The following is a 23,478-nucleotide window of genomic DNA, read 5'->3' on the forward strand; positions in this document are numbered from 1 at the left end:
GGTCTAGAAAACGCCTGGCCCACACCTCCCCCCATTGTTCTTTCGGGGTGGGGCGCATCTCTCTTTTCAGCTTTTAAGGGTCCCATGTACCCAGACCGGGGCCGGGGTCTCTGTTTTGCCCAGCTGACAGCGGGCGGGATCTGTATTTTCAGACTGCCAGGTGAATGTAACGCTGCAGGGAGGCCTGGACCTGCAGGGGAAGATCAGCACGCCACACTACCCGAGCTACTACTCGCCCAACACACAGTGCACTTGGCACATGATGGTGAGTCCCTCTTGCTTCCCCTCTTTCCCCAGCCAAACCTTGCCACAGCAGTGGCTGTGGACACAACTCCAGGGCACCTTTTCCCCTCACCACTGCTCTGTGGCAATTCCTTCTGCAGTCAGACTGGCATGGCATGGGGGGGTCTCACTCAGACATTCATGAGATCACAGCCACCAAGCTCTTCCTGTAATGTTAAATGGTGGGAGGGCATCCCTGCTAGGTCCCCACCTATAGGGGAGGAAGGTTTGGGGTGAGAGGATTCCAGTCAGGAAAAGATTGGGACACACTGCCCTACAGTGCTTCCAGTTCTGGCTTTGGTTCCCTGTGACCTGACTCCTGTGGCGCTCAGCCTAGATCTCCACCCTGCAATTGCGACTATCAGATAAAATCACTGGGCAGTCACCTCCTGTTCTTCACACCTGTCTTAGTTCAGTCAGGACCCGGCATGAGAGTAGCAGGGTTGAGGAGAGAGGTGCCTTGGCACAGCTAGGGTGCAAGGCCCCTGGATTGGAACAGCAGGGGTCCTATGTATCAGGGCTGAGGTACTGCAGCAGGGTTGGGAGTAGGATCTAGGACTGGAACCGCCAGCCAGGATGGGGGTGCACTGGGGAAGGTGTTTAGGGGGACATTCGAGTGATCTAGCAGGGCGTGTTGGAAGCAGTGACTGAGGTGTGCTGGCAGAGGTCTTAGAGGCAGGCCTGGACTGACAGAGGGTGCCACACTTTAGGATTAAGGCAATGGCCATATGGAGCAGAGGCCTGGTCCCTGTGCAGACTGTGCCTAACTCTTGCCAGCTGGTACTCTATAAATTCATTGCTGTCCCATTTGCGTTCACTCCATCCATTTCATGCTGAGCCCCATTTGGCTGGGTGGGAACATAGCTTGCCGCTGCTCCCTCAGCTCTGCTCTTGGATCGCTCTCTCTGCAGGTCCCATCTCTCGACTATGGCGTTGTCCTGTGGTTTGATGCCTATGCACTGAGGAGACAGAATTTTGATCTGCCATGTACTCAAGGCCAGTGGATTATTCAGAACAGAAGGTGTGTGTTCACATTCTTGCGGGGTTGTCATGCTCCACGCCCAATCCCAGGTTACTTATCCAGGAGTTTGAATTCTCCCCCAGCCTGCTTTTGTTCAGCTGAGCGCATGGTTCTGAAGGAGGATTCTTTGCCAGCTCTAACTTCTGTCTACTTGCTCCCTCTCAGCCATTTGATTTCTGCCTTTCACGGTAACAGCTGTTCACTGTGCTGATGACACTTATTTGTCCATATCTTTTTCCATATCAAATTACTCCTCCTTGTTTGTTAACTCTGCTTATCTTAACCAAATAAATATATGGCTTTGCCTTAGCTTCCCTCAGCAAAACATCTGAGAGAGAGAAATGCTGCTCATGGACAAAGCAACATCCTCAAACCTCTCCTGTGTCACTATCAGCTTCCCTTCTTCCTCCTGCTATTTAAAACAGACTGTCTTGTTTCTCCCCTCTGTGTGCAGCCCTGGCATCCTCCCACACCTCCTGTGTTTGCAAATGTGCCTATCACCACCTCTGCAGTAGTGTCTGTGTGCACCTCTGCCTCAAATCCTCCTCCGCGCAAATCCGCCTCTGAGTCTGTCTCTTCCTGCTTTACCTAGGAAAACCTCCCTTCTGTAAAAACTTCTCTATGGCCTCCCTAAGCCCAGCTGCCATCATGGACCAGCTGTGGATTCCCACCTTCTCCCATGCACAAGGAAGTACTGCCAGCCTCAGATCCCACCTGCTGGCTTCCCTTTCATTTCAGGGGCCCATTCAAAATTTCCCTTTTTATTGTAAACCCCTCTATGGGTCTTTTCCAGCCAACCTTGCAGACCTTGTGTCTGCTGCCCACCTGACTTCAGTAACCTTTCTGTCTTTGGACCTGATTCAGGGAGTTGATCCAATGACCTCAGACTCTCTACTATGGATGTCAGTCTATTCTCCCTCAGCTCCTGTCATCAGCAATAGTTGTCTTGTATGTCTCATTTCACCAACTTCCCCTGTACTTACATCCCTTCCTTACACATACGTTTCCTTTCCTTTCTTTCTAGCACAGCCTGTCTAACTCTTATTTAACCACGTGAAGCATCTAGGACAGGAGTTTATAGGAAAGCCAGCATAGAAATAGCACTGGATTAGACAGCCCAAATTCTGCTCTTGTGCAGACTGGATAAATTGGGATTAATGTCTCCCAAGTAGGTGGAGTCATTCTGGATTCATACTGAGGTAACAGAGTGAAATTTGGACCTTTGAACTGTGTGTAAAATACAGTTTGCAAAGAACACCCATGACAGCAGTTACCTATGTCTAGTTTTTATTGCCATCTGCATAATATTCTCCTCAAAGCTGTTGGGTCCGGAACCATTGCTCACGTCTCTCTAACTTGAAATGATGTTTGCTGCAGCCTCCATTTCAAATTATCCCCATTCTACCCTTCAAATATCTCTTTTCCCTTCCCTCTATTTATCAGTCTCTAGGGCTGCTTCATCACACATTTCCCTTTCTCTGGTCACTTGCGGCTAGCCCCTGAGCTTGGGTACAGTAGTGTAAAACCAGCCACTTCTCAAGTTGCTCTGTCCTCCGGTCACCGTTCCAGCTGAGAAGCGAGGTGCTGGTGCAGTGGAGGGCAGCACATGGTGCTAGATGGCCAGTCTGCTGAAAAAGCCTGGCCTCCCCTGTATTTCCAAGGGCATCCCCACTTTCTCTATCGCCGCTTTACAGTACCCACGTGTGTTTCCCCATCTCTGCTATCCCAGGCCTGGGGTTTGTCTTTTTCTCATGGACCAGACCCCAGTTCCCAAATGCCATGGAAACTTCCTGCCCCAATACCCTTTCCCCCATAAAAACTACATTCCCTCCTCCTCCCTTTTACCCAAGCACTGGGATATCCTGACTGAATTTCTCTATCAGGTTGTGCGGCCTACGGACCCTGCAAGCCTATGCCGAGCGAATTCCTGTTGTGTCCTCCACTGGAATCACCGTCAACTTCTCCTCTCAGATCTCCTTAACCGGACCTGGAGTGCAGGCTGCCTACAGCCTGTATAATCAATCTGATCGTGAGTACAGGGCTTCTTATAGCCTAGAGGCGCTGAAGAGAATGTAGTCCGTGTCTTTCACTGCTAGCCAGTCACCAGCAGCTCTCTCAGGCTTCTACCATGAATTGAGAGCCACACACATGCCAACTCCCAGATACATGCTCCCCATAGGCACATACACACTTTACCCTCATGAATAAATGTGCACACCCCACTCTGAAACATGGGCACACAACAGACACTCAGGCACACAATACACGATCATACACACAGCTCGCTAAGGCATTGAGGGACTGTAAACAGGGAGGCTTTATCCCTGCCTCTGCATTACTGAGCTAGCCCTGGAATTAGATGCCATAGATCTTGTCTTCCTTACCGTGGGCTGTCGACCTGTTACGTAACTTCAGCTACGTGAAAAATGTGGCTGAGGTCGACATACTTAAGTTTGTTTACTGCAGTATCTTTACTGTGGTAAGTCAACAGCTCGGACTCTCCCCTTGACTCCACTTACTCTTCTTGTTTTGGTGACTACCAGAGTTGGTAGCAGTGGGTTCAGCAGTCGATTTATCGTGTCTGTATAGATGCAAGAAATCAACCCCTGCTGGATTAATCACTGTCCCTTGATCCAGCCCATAGTGAACAATGTTCATCGCTTGTTTTAACTTGAAATGACCTAGTTTCAATCACAAAGGCTCCTGTAGAATTATTTCCTGCTTACTCTTGGAATGAATATGTGAGTGGGAAAGACAAAACCTGAAAACACACTCTCTCTCTCTCTCTCTCTCTCCTCCCCCCCTCCCTCCCTCCCTCGGCAGCTTTTTGCTCAAGAACAGCCGTTCTTGTGCAAAAACTTGCCTGCTGTCTACACTGCACGAGCGTTCTTGCGCAAGTAAATTTACAGTACAGGCAGTCCCCGGGTTACGTACAAGATAGGGACTATAGGTTTGTTCTTAAGTTGAATCTGTATGTAAGTTGGAATTGGCTCCAGAGTCAGCCGCTGCTGCTGAAACTGACCAGCGGCTGACTACAGGAAGCCTGAGGCAGAGTTGCTCTGCCCCAGGCTTCCTGGAATCAGCCGCTGATCAGTTTCAACAGCGACTGAATCTGGACGCCTGGGACAGAACAGCTGGGGCGCTGCCGGGTAGGTCCCCGCAGGACCAACCCGGCAACACCCCAGCTGCTCTACCCCAGGTGTCCCCAAGTCAGCTGCTGCTGAAACTGATCAGCAGCTGATTCCAGGAAGCCCGGGAAGCTCCGCAGCGCTACTGGACCAACTGGGCAGCACCCCAGCTGCTCTGCCCCAGGCGTCCTGATTCAGTCACTGCTGAAACTGACCAGCAGCGGTTGAATCAGAACGCCTGGGGCAGAGCAGCTGGGGTGCTGCAGGGTTGGTCCAGTAGCGCCGAGGAGCAGTGCTGCAGGACCAACCCGGCAGCCGCCAGCTGCTCTACCCCAGGCGTCCGCAACAAAAGCCTGGATTGCTGGGGGGGGGGGCGCACTAGCTGTGCACCCCGCCCCCCAGCAGACCAGGGAGACCTGGAGCAAAGCCGCGGAGGAGGGGGCCCCGCCGCCTCTGCGGCTTTGCTCCTGTCTCCCTGGTCTGCTGGGGGAGTTCAGCAAAGCCGCTGGAGCCCCCCAGCAGACCAGGGAGACCGGAGAAAAGCCGCCGCCTGCGCGGCTTTGCTCATTTGTCCTGGAGCAAAGCCGCCCAGGTCGGGGGGGGGGGGAGTCCCCCGCCTGGGCGGCTTTGCTCCTGTCTCCCTGGTCTGCTGGGGGGGTCCAGCAAAGCCGCTGGACCCCCCCAGCAGACCAGGGAGACCGGAGCAGCTTTTCTCGCCCCGGAGGACACGGGTGGCAGACCCACCGCCCGTGAGCTCCGGGGCGAGAAAAGCCCGGTTCGTATGTGCGGATCCAACATAAGTCGGATCCGCGTAAGTCAGGGACTGCCTGTATAGCGTTGTAAAACAGGGCTTCTTCCGGAAGAGTTATTCCTTTCCCCATGAGGAATAAGCCCTCTTGCACAAGAGCTCTTCCACAAGAGGGCAGTGTAGACAGGCAACATGAATTTCTTGCACAAGAAACCCCTATGGCTAAAATGGCCATCAGAGCTTTCTTGCGGAAGAGAGCATCCACACTGCCATGGGAGCTCTTGTGCAAAAGCACATGGCAGTGTGGACACTCTCTTGTGGAAGATTTTTTGGACAAGAACTCTTCCGCAAAAGAGTTCTTGCTCAAGAAGCCGCCAGTGTAGACGTAGCCTCTGAGCCTGTCTCATTTTAATGTGCAGTACCTAGCAGTGCATACGGTCCCTCTCTGCATACTCCCTGCATATCCTGGGGACACTCTTTCAGGGCCTCATGTCACCAGGGAACCTATTCCAGTATTCCACCCAACATCATGCATGGGGTAGCAAAATGTAATACCAGTGTATCTCCCAGGAACTCTGGTGAGAGACTGCTCTTGTATTCCAAGACTCTGCCATACGACCTGCATTAGTTACAAACTATTAATAGTTTGGAAATATAGCAAGCACTGCATGGACATCCCTGAAGAGTTGGCCAGATCAATAAAGCTTGCAGCCTCTTAAACCTCAGTATTTTGCTTTTAGGAGGTCCTGGAATGGGAACTAAACATTCCCTTGTGATTTTTTTAGCCTGTCCAGAGGAGTTCCTCTGTTCTGTCAATGGACTGTGTGTCCCAGCCTGTGATGGGATCAAAGACTGCCCCAATGGACTGGATGAGAGAAACTGTGGTGAGTGAGCCATTATTTCTATTCCCAGTTTCTCCTCAGTAGTTTGCAGCCCAGTTCAACTCCCTCCTACACAAAGGAGTTGGTCTCTGTGGTCCAAATCCAGTTCTCTCTGTCTCTGGGGGAGTCAGGAGAACCCCACAGACACTTCGCTGCACCAATCAGGCTGGTGAAAGTAACAAAGGCATTTACCTGATTACACACAGCTCCTCAGTCTACCAGAATCACACTGCATCAGTCTGTTAGCAAGTGAGAAGCCGGCTCAACGTACACCCAGCTTCTCCATGTACTCTCCAGGCCCTGTATCCCTGAGAGACGGAAGGCCCCAAAAAACAGTGCAGCAGAAAAACAGCCTCCATACACCACGATCTACAAGTTCCTCAAATGAATCCCTGACCAACCTGCAGCAGTCCTCTCCCCTCCCCCAGCCACGGCTAGTACAGTACATACCTGACACCACCTCTCTCTCCCATTACTGCTCTGCCAGCGAGCCTCAATCTTGGCCTATGGCCCCACACTGATCTGGGTGTCTCATACTGCTCTGCCAGGAAACCAAAGGCCAGGCCTGCCAACCCACCTGTTAGTTCACTCTTGGTCACCCTTAATACACGTAGCCTTGCACGTAGAGCTCTGCATCGGAGTGCACTATTCGCTGCTGGGTGGTGTCTCCTGCTGGCCATTCTGGGTATTAGCTCTGTCAGGCCAACACCTCTTCCTGCAGTTGCACTCTGGTTTTTGTTCTCTCTCTTCCTCTGTGGCCCTTCTCTCAATCCAGGAGCTTTGGCTTCCTCTTCATGACTTGGCCTTCCAGCCATTTCACTAAGGTCCTCCTCTACCAGGGTAATCTTTCAAAGTCTCCCCGCAAGCAGCATCAGGCAGCCCTCATGCTGCTGTCCTGAGTCACCCCTGCTGTGACTCCGGCAATCTTCATAACCACTGCCTGTAGCAGCACCACTCAAGAATGCATAGTAGGAACAGCCTGGCCTGCCTTCCACTCTGCATTCCAACCAGGGCTCCATAGGGAACAGTTAAGGTCTGCATCTCCTCCACTTGCTTTCATTCCTGGACTCCTGCCTACTCCCCTTTCTCTTTATCTCAGGAAGAAGGGCTGCAGGCTTCCTGCTTTGCTGTCCACCTCCCTTACCGTCATTATCGGCCTCCTGGTTTTATAGAAGCCCTGCCTGTTCCTTCACAGGGGAGCTTTTTTTTAATTAGCTCCCTCCACCTAGCCTGAAGCTCCACTGTTTGCAGCTTAATTGGCCGATTGGGCCCACTTGGTTTAGTGCAGCTCTTGCAGGGCCTGTGTGGGGAATGCACCCTCTCACAAACTCTTTGTATTTTCATATCACTTGCAAATATCATCTAATTAACTGTATGTATTCTTAGTATTACTATAGATGGAGAGAACAAAGAACAAGAGGTTAGGTCAGTGTTTCCCAACCAGGGTTCCACGGAACCCTGGGGTTCCACAGACCATTGTCAGGGGTTCCGTGAGAAATCGTGGAATAAATAAATAAATACATACATTTTTTCTTACAGTGTAAGCTGACATATATATATAACAGCGCTTTACAAATAAATTTTCTTGACAATAATTTAGCAGTAATTGAATTGCACTCCCCGCTGTCAACTTTTTCGGGCCAAGCAAACATTTTTATAGGTGGGGATTCCTCGGGATATGAAAAATTATTTTAGGGGTTCCTCCATGGGAAAAAGGTTGGGAATGACTGGGTTAGATACACGGTACAAGGACACCCAGCAAGTCAGTGTCAGAATTTAGCTCTTAGTCCCATTCTCAGGGCATCAGACCAGATAGCCTCTATGCAACACTGCTCATGCCTGTTAGTCCTGGCACACAACACTTCTTCCCTGCAGTTTCAGGCCTTCTGGCTGGGAATGTAGGCTCTGGGGCTGGCGATGAGCAGTTCAAAATGTGGGGTGCAGCAGGAAGGCTGATCTGGGGCTGCGGCCTAAAAGGACTCCCCTCCCCCCACCAGTCCTTCCTCCTCTCTTCCTCCCCCCTCTCTATTCCTACCTCCTTACCATTCCACGGGGAGTAACAGTTAATCAGAACTAAGGACTTAGTTTGGATTAATTTTAAACTGCTGCATGTAGCCGCGGGCAGTTCGTTTGAACTAAGGGGGATTTTAAAATGGCGGCCGGATGGGAACATGCAAATAAAGCCCAGGATATTTAAATCCCGGGCTTCATTTGCAACTCCAGTTGCCTGATTTGCCTACCTAGCTCGAATTAACGAGCTAGTGTAGACATACCCTTAGAGCCAGGCCGGGCAGTGCATGCAGCATGGAGCTATAAGGGGCAGTTGCTTGCTGTCCAGAGAGCAGGTCAGAGGAGGCAAGTGGAAGGTGCACAAGGATGGAAGGTGGGGCTGGAGAAGAGACTTGGTGCTGATATCTGTGGAGCTGGGCTCCTAGAGCCCCAACAGTGGTGGAGCCCAGATACCATGGGCCATACAAGTCGCCGCCCCTGCCGGTCCATGGATGAAGTTTCTTTTTAAATCCATTGCTCATTGCTTGATCTGAAGCAGGAGGGTTTATATCATTTGTTGTCTCCCCACACATGTCTCGTGTAGCTGTGATGGTCTCATTCGCTATATAAATGTCTAATCCTGTTTTCAAACCCTGTTAAAATGAATTCACACTAGACCGGGTACAGAGAAGGACTATGAGGATGGAGAACCTACTTTATGGGAGAAGACTTGGCTAGTTCAGCCTAGCCAAATGAAGGCTGAGGGGAGATATGATTGAGGAATACATCAGAGGAATACACATCAGGGAGGGAGAGGAGTTATTTACATGAGAGGCCAATATTGGCAACCACAGCAGATGGATATAAACTGATCCTCAGCAAGTTGAGGGTTGAAATCAGACAGCCATTCAAGGGGAGTAGCGGGAGGGAAACTGTCACATGGTTTAAGACTGAGCTTGATAAGTGTATGAAGATGGTGTGAAACTGCCTACAGTGGCATATAGCTCAGTCTTGACTGATATTAGCAAATATCTCCAAGGCCAGAGTGATGGCACACTAGATGGGGAGGGCTCTGCATTACAGTAGAGAATTCTCTCCCAGGTGTCTTCCTGGTAGGCCTCAGCCACATGCCCAAGATCTAACTGATCACCATATCTGGGGTCAGGAAGGAATCCCCGCCCCCCCAGATCAGATTATCAGAACTCCTGGGAGAGAGGTCATCTTCCTCTGCTGCATGGGTCACATGCAGGTTTGAACTAATAAATAGTGGATTCGCTGTAACTTGAAATCTTTAAATCTGAATTTGAAGATTCCAGTAACTTAGCCAAAGAATATGAGTTTATTACAGGAGTGGGTGGGTGAAATTCTGTGGCCTGGGACATGCAGGAAGTCAGACTAGATGACCGTGATGGCTCCTTTTATCTTGAAAATTCTGAGTTCTTGACTTCAGCTGTATCTTGTGACTGAGTTCCGCAGGCTAATTAGGAGCTAGATATAAAAAGATATCCTTTCCTTTTTCAGTTTCAAATGTGCTACATTTCAATTTCACTCAATGTCTCCATGTCTTTGCATTATTAAAAGGGGAAAACAAAGCCAACCTGATTTACCTGCTATGAGGGCAGGGGACTGAACTGGATGGCCGCGTGAGGTTTCTTCCAGTTCTAGTGTGCTATGATTCTACCTTCTCTAGCACATTCATTACCCTGTGTGCTTGTCAAATTTCCTCCTTTTCATCTCATCTCTGAACCAAAACAACCCTTGTCTATTGCCCTAGATTTTTCCAGGCCTCTAATCACCTGAACTCCTTGGGTTAGTGATTCCACAAATAAATATATTGAGGCAGTGCCTAGAGGCCCCAGGCCCACTGTGTTGTATTGTGTTTGGACACACACCCGCATAGCAATAAGACAATCCCTGCTTCCAAAGGACTTAATTGAATGATAAGACAAAAGACAACAGGTAAATGCAACAAACAGCAAAGAGTATGAGACAGCAGTGAACCAACCTAATATCTGTAACATGCTATGGCCTGTGTACACCACTCCAACCTCTAAGCTGTTGTGGAGTATTTTGCAGGCATCAGAGGTAGGTTTGAAGGAAGGATTTGATGGTGTAATGGCTTTGTGGATGCATATTGGCTTTGTGGTTTTCTAATTTTGTTGTAGACGGGCTAACCAGAACCAGGCCCAGTATTTCAGGTGAAGGCACACCCTTGATTTATAGAATAGCATTCAAGTACTTTCAGTATTATTCTTATTCCTATTCCTGATACTTCCAAACACTTTGCTTGACTTTGGCAGGCATGTCCATAACACACACTAAGCCCAGGCTAGAACTCATGTTTGAGCCCATCCACACACACATCAGTCTGACTTGGGTCAGCAAACACTCAGAACCCACTTTTTAGGACCATACGGGAAGTGTGGGAGGGGGGCAGTCAGCATTAGAGTCCAGCTGCAAATCAAATCCAGGCCCAGTCATTTTGCAGTGCAGATGCAGCTTGAGCCATAGACCTGATTCAGAATATCTATGTCACTCTGTAGTGCAGTGTGGACATATTAGCACAGCTATGAGACCTGCGTCCAGCAATTGTTAGCCCAGCTTCATAATACAGTGTGGACTCTCAAGCAGAGTGACCACACCAACTCCTCAAGCCTATGGGCACAGCCCTGTGTTACAGTGCAGCATCGACATACCCTTTGAGCCTGGCCTGACATTGAATGGAAGCTTTCAATGAGCTATCTAGGATGACATCCAAGACTATTTCCTGCATGGTTAGTTAATTTAAAACAGGCTAAGTTTATTCTTCCTAGATGCATTACTGAGCATTTGTTAACAATTTGTTTAATCTGCTATCGAGTTGCCCTCTGAAATTTGCTGCAGTTGCCTCTACTTTTGACTAACCAAATCATTTTGCAGCAGCTGCAAATATTGCCACCTCAATGCTCTCTCTCAGTTATTAATGGCTATATTAAATGCCAGTCCTAGCATGAACTTTGGGCATGCCACTGTCTTTGGCAGAGCTTGATGACGTCTATCCTAGGGATACCTACTTCAGCCAGCTTGGAACTGTTGGCAATTATCTTGGAGAATGTATGGAGGATGGGGGAGGTCCCAGAGGACCAGAGAAGAGCAAACAGTATTTATCTTTAAAAGGGAGAACAGAGGACCCCAGGAGTTATAGACCAATCAACCTAACCTCAATACCTAGAAAGATACGGGAACGCATTATTAAACAATCCGTCTGTTAGCACCTAGAGGATAATAAGATTATAAGGATTTGTCAAGAACAAATCATGCCGAACCAAATTAGTTTCCTTCTTTGACAGAGTTACTGACCTTGTGGGTAAGCTGTGGACGTGGTAGATTTTGATTTTAGAAAGGTTTTTGACACAGTCCCACAAGACAGTCTCATCTAGGGAAATATGAATTGACTATAAGGTAGTTGCACAAGACCTTACAGTTGCACGTTACTCCTGTGAAAAGGCCACCAGGTCCCTGCGACTGTTAGGCATGCAGGGGGCCAAGGAGGCATGGCATACTGCTTCTGCCCCATACATTGCTTCTGCAGGTCCTATTAGCTGGGAACTGCAACCACTGGTAGTTGTGGGGGCGGTGCCTGTAGGCAGAGGCAGCATGCAGAGCTTTCCTGACTCCCTGCCCAGGAACCTGCCAGCTGTTTCCTTAGGTAAGTGCTTCCCTGACCCCTCACCTCCCATGCCCCAAACCTGTTCCAACCCAAGTCCCTTCCCACACCCCAAGGCCCTCGAAAACAGCACAGAGCCTCTCATGCACCCCAAACTCCTCACCCCTAGCCCCATCTTACAGCCTGCACCCCCAGCTAGAGCCCTCGCCCCTGCAGCCCAACCCCTGCCGCAGCCCTGAGTCCCCTCCCACACCCCAAACTCTTCATCCTCAGCCCCACCCCAGAGCCCACATCCCCAGATAGAGCCCTTCCTTCCCCCCCAAACCAACCTCCTACCCCATCCTGGTGAAAGTGAAGGATGGAAGGAGTGAGGGCGAGGGGCCTCATGGAAGGGGTAGAGCAAGGGTGAGGCTTGGGGGAAGGAATAGGGCAAAGTTCAATATTCTGCCATTAGAAAGAGAGCAATCCTAACCGTGGCAGGGAAGTGTATTGCCACTGCAGTGTAGACATACACAAGTTCCTGTCTTCTCTAACCAAATTCCACAACCTATCTGGGCACTCAATCATGGATTTAAAACTAGCCATTCTTCTACAAAGGAATTTTGCCATCCAACTACAGAGAGTGATGAACTGGAATTCATTTACAAATTTGACACTGGCCACTTGGGCTTGAATAAAGACATTAATTGGTTAACACACTACAAACCCAATTTCCTCTGCCTTTAACATTTGCATTTTCACGTCAAATTTATGAATGGGGCACATCCAGCGTACTTAATTATCCTCATTAACACAGGTCCTACAATTGACAGGTAACTGTTTTGCTGTTAAATATACTTTGGATTCTGTTATTTCCACTCCAATTCATCTGATGAAGTGGGTGTTACCCACGAAAGCTCAGGATCCTATTTGCTAGTCTCTAAGGCTATGTCTACACTATCAGATTATTTTGAAATAAGTTATTTCAAAATAATAATTCCTGAAATATCTATTTTGAAATAAGCTTATTTCTCTTTGCAAGCAGGAGTTGTTATTTCAAAATAACAAACCCCTTACAGTATTTTGAAATAAGAGGATTGGTAACGTGGACACTTGCCTTATTATTTCCAAATAACTTGCCAGTGTGGACATGCCCTAAGGTACCACAGGGCTACTTGCTGTTTTTAAAGTTATAGACTAGCATGGCTACCTCTCTGAGACCAGACACCACTTGCTCTTTCCAATTGAGGCCCCCTTGTGGCTAGTGGTGCATACTGCTGAGGGATAATAGACCTGCTCTTTCCCTCTGTCTTGCTTTTCTGAAACCCACCCGTTTGCTTCCTGGTATTTTGGTCTTAGTGTGCTCAGCGAAGTTCCAGTGTGAGGAGGACAGCACTTGCATAGAGTTCACCAAGGTCTGCGACCAGCACCTGGACTGCGTTAACGGGAGTGATGAGGAGAAGTGCAATGAAGGTAGGGAGGGGAGACTGCTGGATAGTGATAAAACCCCTTCCCCCCAGCAGCTAACAATGCATGCAGTGCAGTTGTAGCCATGTCAGTCCCAGGAGAGAGACACAGTGGATAAGGTAACAGCTTTTACTGGAACAGCTTTTGCTGGTAAGCAGTTGGTCCAATCAAAGATGCTACTTCACCTGTCTTATCTCTCTAATAAGCTGTTGACAAAATTCCTCTGTTGAGCCCTAGATCAAGACACCTGCTAACACCAAAGCACAGCTAGTAATGTTCTTTCTTTTAGCCTACCAGCTGATGCAGGGGTATTACTGAAGAAATGCCCATCTAGGGATTCACCAAGGCAGTGGGTTGACATGTATTTTTTTATTTTGGCTGCCCCATGCTCTCCATTGAAACACTCCAACCCTCCCTCAGTTCTCCACTTTTCTCCCTCATCTGACTTCATCTTTCCAGGAGGCCCCTGTGGTTCTTTCGCTTACCAGTGTGCAGACAGGAGCTGTGTGAAGAAACCCAACCCTCAGTGTGACTTCACCCCTGACTGCAAGGACTCGTCTGATGAGAAGCACTGTGGTGAGGCGTGAGAAGGGAGGGTGCTCTCCTAAGCACTGCCAGAGGGGAGCTCCCAGTGGTGGAGTTAAGCAGGGTGCTGGCTGGGCGCTGCTGGGAGGAATTACGTTCCACCAGAGCCCAGGTTGGCACTGCTGGAGTCAGGGTCGCTGCTACTACTCTGAGGAAGCTCCCATTAAAGGAGCAACAACTGGCCTGGATCAGGCGCTGCTGTGAGGAGGTCTCAGAAATGGGGTCCCAGCTGGTGCTGCCTGAGCTCAAGCATGTGGAAAAGGTCGTTTGGGGTTCACTGTGATAACAACAGGGTAAAGCCTCACACTATTCAGTTGCCTCAGCTTTGACCAGGGCCAGTCCTAACCAATTGGCGGCCCTGGGTGGCCGCTCGGCTTGTTTAAAAAAATACCGGGGGGAGGATTTGGGAGGTCAGTTGCGGCCCACCCCTAAGACCAGCTCTGTCGGCGGCCCCTTGAAAATGGCGGTCCCAGGCGGCCACCCGGCTCACCCACCTCTAGGACCAGCTCTGGCTTTGACCCACTATAAAATGGCTCCAGCCAGTGCCAGGCAGGGTGTAAAATGGCAGACTGTAAAGCAAAGGGGAAGGGCAGACATGGTGTATGGTGGCTTCTCCTACACTTTCTGCCCTGAAAGATTTGTGATATCTTCCTCTCCTTAGACTGTGGATGGCAGGCTCCTCTGAACCGGATTGTGGGTGGCGTCAATTCTATAGAAGGGGAGTGGCCGTGGCAGGCTAGCCTGCAGGTCCGCGGGAGCCACGTTTGCGGTGGGACGCTGATCGCCAATCGTTGGGTGGTCTCGGCTGCTCACTGCTTCCAAGATGACAGGTAAATGGTGAGGGAAGAGCACCATAGAGGAGACCGAGTTGAGGCTGCTTTCAAATCAAAGCTGGTTGGGTCTCAGCCTAAGACAGCTTGGAGCTACATCACAGGGGAGCCACACAGTTCTGAATGCTTGATGATAGTGGCTCAGAACTGGAGCAAGGAGGTTCACCCTGCTGGAGATGTGTGTGTATTAGGGATGCAGTAGTGTAGCCAATTAACCAATTAATGGATAAGCTAAAGCTTATAGGTTAATGCTATAGACTACACGCTTTCCTTCCCCTCCTCCCCGCCAGTAATTTTTTTAGCAGGTTGGCCAGCAGCCTGTCTCAGTCTTGGCTCATGCCAGGTCTGGGACCTACCCCGGCTGTGGCTCTGCTTTTAAAGTGTATTAGGAGCCAGGTGGGCAGGCAGCCTGGCTCAGTTCTAGCTTGCACTGGGTCTGGGGGCTCACCCCTCTCTCCCCCGGACAGGAGCTGCTGCCACCCCGTGCTGCTGCCTCTCTATCAGGGGCAGCAGCATGGGGTGATAGGCAGTTGGTCTGCAAGGAGAGCTGTTTTTTAAACTGGCTCCCCTCACGGATCAGTTCCCGCCTGGCACCCCACACTGCTGCCTCTGATACAGAGGCAGCGGTGCGGAGTGGCAGGGGATACTTGGGAGCAGGGCCGAAGCGCACTGGCTGCCGGTGCCACCCCCCGGGACTATAGAATAGTCAAGTAATCAATGAGAATTCACGAGGTTAATTGACTATTCAATTAACCGATATTTAACATCCCTAGAGTGTATGAAGCCAGGACAGTGGTAACAGGGAGGTGCTGGGGTGCCCTGGGATGGCATAAAGGGGAGGGGAGGGAAGCTTGCATAGCTCTCATCTAACCTGTGCTTGGCTCTGGCCAGCATTAGCAGCCCCCTCACGGTCATGAGTCCTACAAACATACACAACTGGAATGTTTTCTCCTTCATGCATGAAAAGAGTAAATGGGGACGGACGTGGGGAAGCCCAGTGTAGCTTTACATGATGAGAGCATTGGTGGACCTCAAGCATTGGTCCCTCACCCAATAGGCATTAGGCCACTGATGAATTACCACTCTGTGGGATTCTTATCATTTAAAGTGGGCTTCAAGCTTTGTCACTCATGTCACAGCCCCCTAGTGGTTCTGCTACTCCTAAGAATAATTGTATATTGGTTGCAGCCAAAGACCTTAGTTAAAATAGGAGCCCCATTGTACTAGGAACTCGGGCAAGCACTGAAGAGAGACATTCACAGCCATGGGGAGCGTACCCTCTAGAAACACAGACAAAAGGTAGAGAAAATGTCTGCAACAGCACAGCAAGGCTATGTCTAGGCTGGCAAGTTTTTCCGCAAAAGCAGCTGCTTTTGCGGAAAAACTTGCCAGCTGTCTACACTGGCCGCTTGAATTTCCACAAGAACACTGACTTCCTACTGTCTGAAATCAGTGCTTCTTGCGGAAATACTATGCTGCTCCCATTTGGGCAAAAGTCCTTTTGCGCAAAGTTTTTGCGCAAAAGGGCCAGTGTAGACAGCTCAGATTTGTTTTGTGCGAAAGTGGTGACTGAGGCTTTTTTGCACAAAAGTGCGTCTAGATTGGCACGGACGCTTTTCCACAAAAAGTGCTTTTGCAGAAAAGCATCCGTGCCAATCTAGATGCTCTTTTCCACAAATGCTTTTAACAGGAAACTTTTCCGTTAAAAGCATTTGCAGAAAATCATGCCAGTCTAGACACAGCCCAAATAAATAGGGTTTAGAGCTAGTGCTGCTTTGCTAGTTATGTGTTGTGTAGCCTGGGGTTTATTTTTACTACCTTTATTATTTTATACTGGGATTTTATACTGGGGTAGGAAGAAGAAAAGGAGAGAAGGGAAAAAGAAATAGTCACAGTTGGGCATGTGCCCTGCCAGGACCAGCAGGCTGGGGTTCAGAAGCATGAAGACAAAGATGAATCGTAGGCTATGTCTAGACTGCAGAGTTTTTGTGCAAAAATGACTGGTTTTGAGCAAAAATTCGCAGAGCGTCCACACCTCAAGTGCATTTTTTGTGTAAGTAAATCGACAGAACGGAGAGGTTCTTGTGCAAGAGTTATTCCACTTTCTACGAGGAATAACTCCTTTTTGTGCAAGAGCTCTTGCGCAAAAAGGTGTGTGTAGGGTTGCCAAGTGTCCAGTACTTTCTGATTTTTTTTCCCAGCCAGTAGGCGAAAATCCCAGGCTGTCCAGCTCAATACGGAGGCAGCTTGGCAACCCTAGTGCTTACTGGGTTCCACAGGGGAGCTGGCCAGCCCCGCAGTGAGGCAAGATGGCGAGCAGCCACTGGCAGCCTGTTAGGGCCAAAAAGCCTCACCACATGTTTCTTAAAGGGGCCACACTCTTTTTGTCTTGTTTTGTTTTTGCTTATCAACTCTCAGGGTCCTTTTTTTGGGGGGGGGGGTCGGTATTTTTTCTGAAACCATCTGGCAACCCTAGGTGTGTGTGGATTGGGAACTGCCCCCTTTTGTGCAAAAAACCCCTATCGAAAAAAGGACAGGTGCCCTGGTGGCTATTCTGTGAATAGCTATCAGCGCTTTCGAGAGAGCATCCTTTATCCAACCTTTGTAGCTCTGATTTTTCAGCCCTCTCCTCATTTCCCTCTCTCCTTCATTTCACCTAATTTTTCACTCTTCCTTTCCATGCCATACTCCTTACCTGTCTTTCAAACACGGATACACTTTTTCTCCCCTTGTCCCCAGCGGATTGGCTTCCCCATTCATCTGGACTGTCTACCTGGGCAAGTACTTCCAAAACATCACGAGCCAGAATGAGGCGTCCTTCAAGGTGAGCCGTATCCTCCTGCACCCGTACTACGAGGAGGACAGTCATGACTACGACGTGGCCTTGCTCCAGCTTGACCACCCAGTTATAAACTCATCCTTCATTCAGCCCATCTGCTTGCCCGCCCACTCCCACCTCTTTGAACCTGGCCTCCGTTGCTGGATCACCGGATGGGGGGCTCTCAAGGAAGGAGGTACATGCTGCTTTTGTCAGGATCCTGCGGCTATTTATTTTCCTCGGGAGCTACATAAAGGGGAATTTTTAAAAAGCACAAAAGGCAGATAGATGCCGACAGCCACGGCAGGCCCCAGGGCAGCCCTCAGTGCCAGCTGGAGCGTGGCATTCCCCTCCATCTCCAGCTCTCAGAGTCCCACGGAGCAGTGCTCTGGCAGCAATTCAAAGGGTCCTGGAGCTCTGCCTACTACCACCACATCAACAGTGGCTGGAGTCCAAGGCCCCTTTGATTTGAATCACCAGGCCTCACAGCAACTGTCCCCTTTATATCATCACCACCACCACCCCTGCTGTCAGCAGCCCTGCACCCAGCTCTCATGGAAAGTTGGACTAATTACTCTTTGTGCCTTTGGAAATCTCCTTCCAAAGGGTATGTCTAGACTACATCCCTCTGTCGCCAGAGGGATGTAAATTAGACATATCAAAATTGCTAATGAAGCGGGGATTTAAATATCCCATGCTTCATTAGAATAAAAATGGCCGCCGCTCTTTGCCGCCCTGACACTTTGCCGGCAAAAAATAGCAGTCTAGATGGGGATTGGTCGACAAGGAAAGCCTTTTCCGACCGATCCCTTATGCCCGTGCAACGAGGTTTACAGGATTGGTCAGAAAAGGCTTTCCTTGTCGACCGATCCCCGTCTATACTGCCGCTTTTTGCCAGCAAAGTGTCGCGTCGGCAAAAAGCAGCAGCCATTTTCATTCTAATGAAGCGTGGGATATTTAAATCCCCGCTTCATTAGCAATTTCAATATGTCTAATTTACATTCCTCTGGTGACAGAGGGATGTAATCTAGACATACCCAAATAGATACATTGTGTTGTGATGCCAGGAGGCTCACACCACCACTTCAGTAAGGGATAATGTGCTTAGCCAAGATCTGATGCAGGGTCCCCCCAAGAAAAGTTGGATTATGTTCCATTTCCAAGCTTTGATTTGCCAACGCCCTTTACCTTACTGCAGTGGTTCTCAAACTGCAGTAGCAGTGACCTCTTTCACATAGCAAGCTTCTGCGCATGACCCCTACTCCTGCCTTATAAATTAAAACCACATTTTTATATTTAACACTATTATAAATGCTGGAGGTGAAGCGGAGTTTGGAGGTGGAAGCTGACAGCTCGCAACACCCCCTGTGCAATAACTTCACAAACCCGTCTGAGAATCCCTGTCTTAATGCATCTGCAACCTACAATACATCAGCTTTGCCACAAGATGCCCTCCTGCTCCCCCTAGTGGACAATCACACTGCATCATTCAGAATTATCACATACTGATGCAGTGTCACAGCATAAAGACATAATCCCACTAGTCCCCAAAAAGAGGAGAGATTTTAGCTGTCTCACCTTATAGGACCTAGTTCAAAACAGTATGAGTCACCCTGGGAGGACTGGAATGGGAAGGTGCACTGCTCTTGGACAGTTCTCAGCTGGAAACGTTGGGTCTGAAGTCTTAGAGAAGGGTCTTTATCAGTGAGTGAAAGGATCATGAAGGATTTTTGTAACTATCATTCTGTGCGGACAGCAGCCATATGTGTGCACACACACACACACACATACACACACACAGAGTCTTCTTCTGAAGGGAGTAGTAGAACGCTGACAACTTTCCTATAGTGGCTGGTGACCCGGACTGTCAAAAAGAGCTGAAATTAAAAAAAAAAAAAATCAGGCCCCTTGAAGCTATTGAGCATCCCAAATAAGAAGGCATGAAAAGCATGTGTTACTTTGGAAAATGTAGCCCCCCCCCGCCCCCCCCTGCACAGGTCATTTAAAACTACCCAGGAAAAAGCACTAGTAAAATTATAGTAAAGAAGAATCCTGCCCTGGCAGGGAGATGGGCTAGATGACCTACAGTGACAAATCAAATAGCTATAATTCTCCAAGGGTCCAAATACTAAGCAGCTGTAGGCTGGAACAACTCCTTTAGAAACAGGGAGCTCAGGGTATGTCTACACTATAGAGTTTTGTTGGAAAAACAACTGTTTTTCCAACAAAACCTGAGTTAACGTCCACACTTTAATCGTGTTCTTCTGAAAATAAATTGAAAGAACAGAGGGGTTTTTTCCGGCATTGGTAATCCTCTTTCTACGAGGAAGAAGCCTTTTTGTGAAAGAGCTCTTTCAGAAAAAGGCGCGTGTGGACACGAAAGATGGAGTTCTTTCACAAGAAGAGGAAAGAGGAAAATGCACAGGTGCCCTGGTGGCCATTCCGCCCATAGTAATTGCAGCTTACACGCGAGAGAGCATCCATTCAGTGTGGATGCTGTCTTTCAAAAAAGCAGATGGCTTTTTCGATGTGCTTTTGTGTGTAGACACTCTCTTTCAGAAGAAGTTTTTTTGGAAGATCTCTTCTGAAAAAAGGTTCTTCCGAAAGAAGCCTGCAGTCTAGAAATAGCCTCACTTATTTCAGATTTCCGTTTCAGTTCCCTGCCAATGAGCAAATTACTGTTTAATTCAGACAGGTGAGTATGAAATGCCAGGAAAGAATTCCCCTGGCAATGGGAGGGCACTATTGGCACAAAGATCAATGTGGGGCAGCTTTGTGAAAGGAGTGGGCAAGGAGGAGTAGACACTTTCTGGACAGACAAAATGTCTGAAGCTGTGGACTCGGAACACAGGGAGAAGCCTGGAACACAAGGGGTGGCATAAGAGAAGGGGTGGAGCAGAGGTCAAGACAAGGAGACAGAGCACAGTCATGAGAGACATCGAGAAGAGCGGAGCTGGCTGAAGGGATGACACAGGGCCCAGATATATCCCTGCATTTGTGCAGGACAGGCACCATCACACCGATAGAGAGGCTGCAGCTTGCACTTCCTTCAATCAGCAGCTGCATGAGCCAGCACAACCCTTCAGGGCTATCCCAACGTGTGCCTCTGGTGAGGTGGTCATTACAACCCGCTACACTCACACAGTATTGCCTATGTAAAATTCCAGCCCACCATGTGTCTCCTGTTCCACTCATGGAGCTGATTGGAACATTCATGGAGACTTATCCTTTGCATAAAGTTTTCATCAGAGAGATGCTGCCTAATTCAAAGGGGGCAGGTTTTCATCCAGGATCTGAGTCAGACAGACCAGGGACCTGAACCTAAGTCTCCCCCATCCCTAGCTAATCACCAGTCTATGTACCCACACTACTGCCTGAATTTAGATCCTGGATTGGATCTAAACCCAGACAGCACAGCACAATTCTGTTTTTGTGGGGATGTTCAAAAGGCCGTGTTTTCAGTGCAGTGTAGTACAAAAAAAACCATGTTTTGAAAGCACAAAAGTTGCCGTAAAACAGAACTGTCATCCTCCAGACATCTCTATCTGTCCCCCGCGCTGGGTCAAAGAGGCTGCATGGTATTTCTGAATAGGGCCCAATTATGCAGGGCCTTGTGGCTGAGGCAAGAACCATGAACTGAAACAATAAAAGATATGAATCCAGAGTCAGGATTAGGGGAAGGAGTAAGATGTGATATAAGTGGAGGATAAGATGGTGATCAAACTGTAGCACTTTCGAAGAACTAGAGACCGAGAGCCAGGAGATGTGGCCATAGTTTGGGGATTAAAGAAGAGGCAGGGAATTCTGTTGTTACTCACCTGCTGTTCTTGTGTTCTGTATCCAGGGCACACAAGTAACATCCTGCAGAAGGCGGATGTGCAGCTGATCCAGCAGGACATCTGCAGCAAGGCCTATCACTACCAGATCTCTCCCAGAATGCTCTGTGCTGGCTATCACAAGGGCAAGAAGGACGCCTGCCAGGTGACAGAGGAGATGTGGGAACTCCAACCTTAGATGGGGGGGGTTAATTTGGCAATGGATTAGTAGGGGTCTTTGTCCCCTGAACATGTGCTGTAGCTTTGGTAAGGAGTATATTGATTCCAAGAGGTTAGACGAAAGACCCTCTTTCTGCAACTGGAGGTTACCACATCTTGCCCACGTTTATCCTCTGGGGCAGATGCAGAAACTTTTCTTCTTGGTTTCTCAGGATTACATTCAGTCGCCCATGAGCTCCCCATAGCGATAGGACATTGGTGGAGCCACAAATGGCTCCAGAGGGAATATTATCCATTTCCTCCCATAGGTCTTCTCCATAGTCAGGAATGCTGATGACCATAATGCAAGTTGAATTTTCCCTTTTCCGAGTTCAGGCCAGTACATCCTCTCAGCCACTGTTCTACTTCCAAGCAACTTTCCATCTTCCAGAAGACTGTTCCCCATACTCCCTTCTAGAGGGCTCTCCAAATTGAGACCTCATCATGTGTTGATTGCTGTTGCCTTCTCTGCCTGCTCCTACATTACCCTTCATCCTCAGACAATTCCACTGGCACCCCATTCATTTTAGGATCCAGTTAAAATCTGCAATCATCAAAGCCCTTCTTAGACTTGCTCCACCCCGTCTCCTCCTGAGGACCGCCCATTGACTAGAAGAATAAGCAAGAGGCTTATTGAGGAAGGAGACACACATAATTAAGGATCTGCTAGTGGCTGATACCTTTCCTTAGGAGACTTGGGGTTCTGATTCTATCCTACACACCCAGTGGCCCAAGATACATAGCTCTTTTGGGGGTATTACTGAGGCCTTGGGCAGTGGGATAGAGGGGTTAGATTGTAGCCTAAAGAGGAGAGGAAGTAGGTGGCATGTGTTCATATAGCTCGTGGGAGATCTTCAGCATGCTCCATCCCCATCACTTTAATGTCCTGATGGTTTTGTTTCCTTCCTCTTCTAGGGTGATTCCGGAGGTCCCCTTGTCTGCAAGGAGCCCAGTGGCAGGTGGTTCTTGGCTGGCCTGGTGAGCTGGGGGCTGGGGTGCGCACGTCCAGATTATTACGGGGTCTACACCAGGATCACTAGCGTGATAGGCTGGATGAAACAGACAATGAGCTGAGGAATGTCCACCCGTGCCTTCCCCAGGCACAGGCTGAGCTGTTTACCTGCTCCTGACACTGATCACTTGTCTCCATCACATTGGGAACGACAGAGACTATGTTTTGTTTGCAAGTGTCATGCCTGAGGAGCCTAAAGCCTTTGGAACGGGGTGAAAGCAAATCTGCCCTGGGGGTATGTACCAGTGGGAAGCTCCTCCACCCTCTCCAAGAAATGCCAAGTCTTACATTAAGGCCAAGCCCACAAAGGTCTTTGGTGCATCAGAGAGAGAGAGTGGATGGAAAGCCAGGGATCTTGAGAAGATGCTTTCTGGGCAGGGGAATGGGGGAGACGAACTTTACATGAACTACAACATGATTCATCTCCAGTCCCAATGCGGGAACATTTGCTGCAAGAAAATCTGACTGATGCACATAGCAATGTGATTCCAGGAACTGTGATATCAATCTGGCTCTCTCTCCTTCCCTGCCATGTATCCTTCTCCTCCCCCCACATCGCTCCTTCTCGCCCATCTCTTTAATTGTTTCTTTCCTTAGCTAGAGGGTGTAGTTAGCTTCAACCAAGCCATTATGTGTATATCAGAGCCTCCAAGGCGCGATCCATCACCATTTCCCCAAGTACGTGTCACTGCCACAGTGCTGTAATTTCACCATCATTTTATGCTACAGTTGGACTCCCTCCAGGCAGAATTTGTGGCCACTGAAACATCTGCGCAACCTCCTATCCACTCCCTTGAAATCATTTAAGACCTTTACCACAAAAGATCTTCCTCCACTTCCATCCTCTATGGTCAGCAAGGGAGGGGAGAAGACCGCAAGCAGAAAACTGTACATGGTGATGGATCTGTATTTATAAAGAACTATTACAGGATACAGTCCGGAATTGAGAATAAAACCAATTATTTTTTGCTCTGAAATTTTCTCTCTGTGTTTAACTCTCTCTGGGTTGAGAATGTGTCTGCCAGCCTAGAATTTCATACACAGCAATCTGATGAAAC

General features: G+C 48.9%; 1 protein-coding gene across 5 annotated transcripts in view; it reads left to right on the forward strand.

The window, feature by feature from the left end:
- The window catches only part of TMPRSS6 (transmembrane serine protease 6), a 36,531-nt gene extending 13,140 nt beyond the window's left edge, over positions 1-23,391 (forward strand). For all 5 annotated transcript variants that reach the window (XM_025189993.3, XM_025189992.3, XM_014578916.4 and 2 more), the window contains exons 9-18: positions 153-265; positions 1,194-1,303; positions 3,187-3,332; positions 5,965-6,063; positions 13,034-13,147; positions 13,601-13,717; positions 14,388-14,556; positions 17,296-17,570; positions 21,219-21,355; positions 22,324-23,391. In XM_025189993.3, the coding sequence (XP_025045778.3) occupies positions 153-265; positions 1,194-1,303; positions 3,187-3,332; positions 5,965-6,063; positions 13,034-13,147; positions 13,601-13,717; positions 14,388-14,556; positions 17,296-17,570; positions 21,219-21,355; positions 22,324-22,482 (1,439 nt within the window). In that variant the 3' untranslated portion in view covers positions 22,483-23,391. The remainder of the gene's footprint in view (positions 1-152; positions 266-1,193; positions 1,304-3,186; positions 3,333-5,964; positions 6,064-13,033; positions 13,148-13,600; positions 13,718-14,387; positions 14,557-17,295; positions 17,571-21,218; positions 21,356-22,323) is intronic.
- Positions 23,392-23,478: the final 87 nt, after the last annotated feature.

The sequence above is a fragment of the Pelodiscus sinensis genome, chromosome 1 (genome assembly GCF_052426305.1).
Source record: "Pelodiscus sinensis isolate ZL-2025 chromosome 1, ASM5242630v1, whole genome shotgun sequence".
NCBI lineage: Eukaryota > Metazoa > Chordata > Testudines > Trionychidae > Pelodiscus > Pelodiscus sinensis.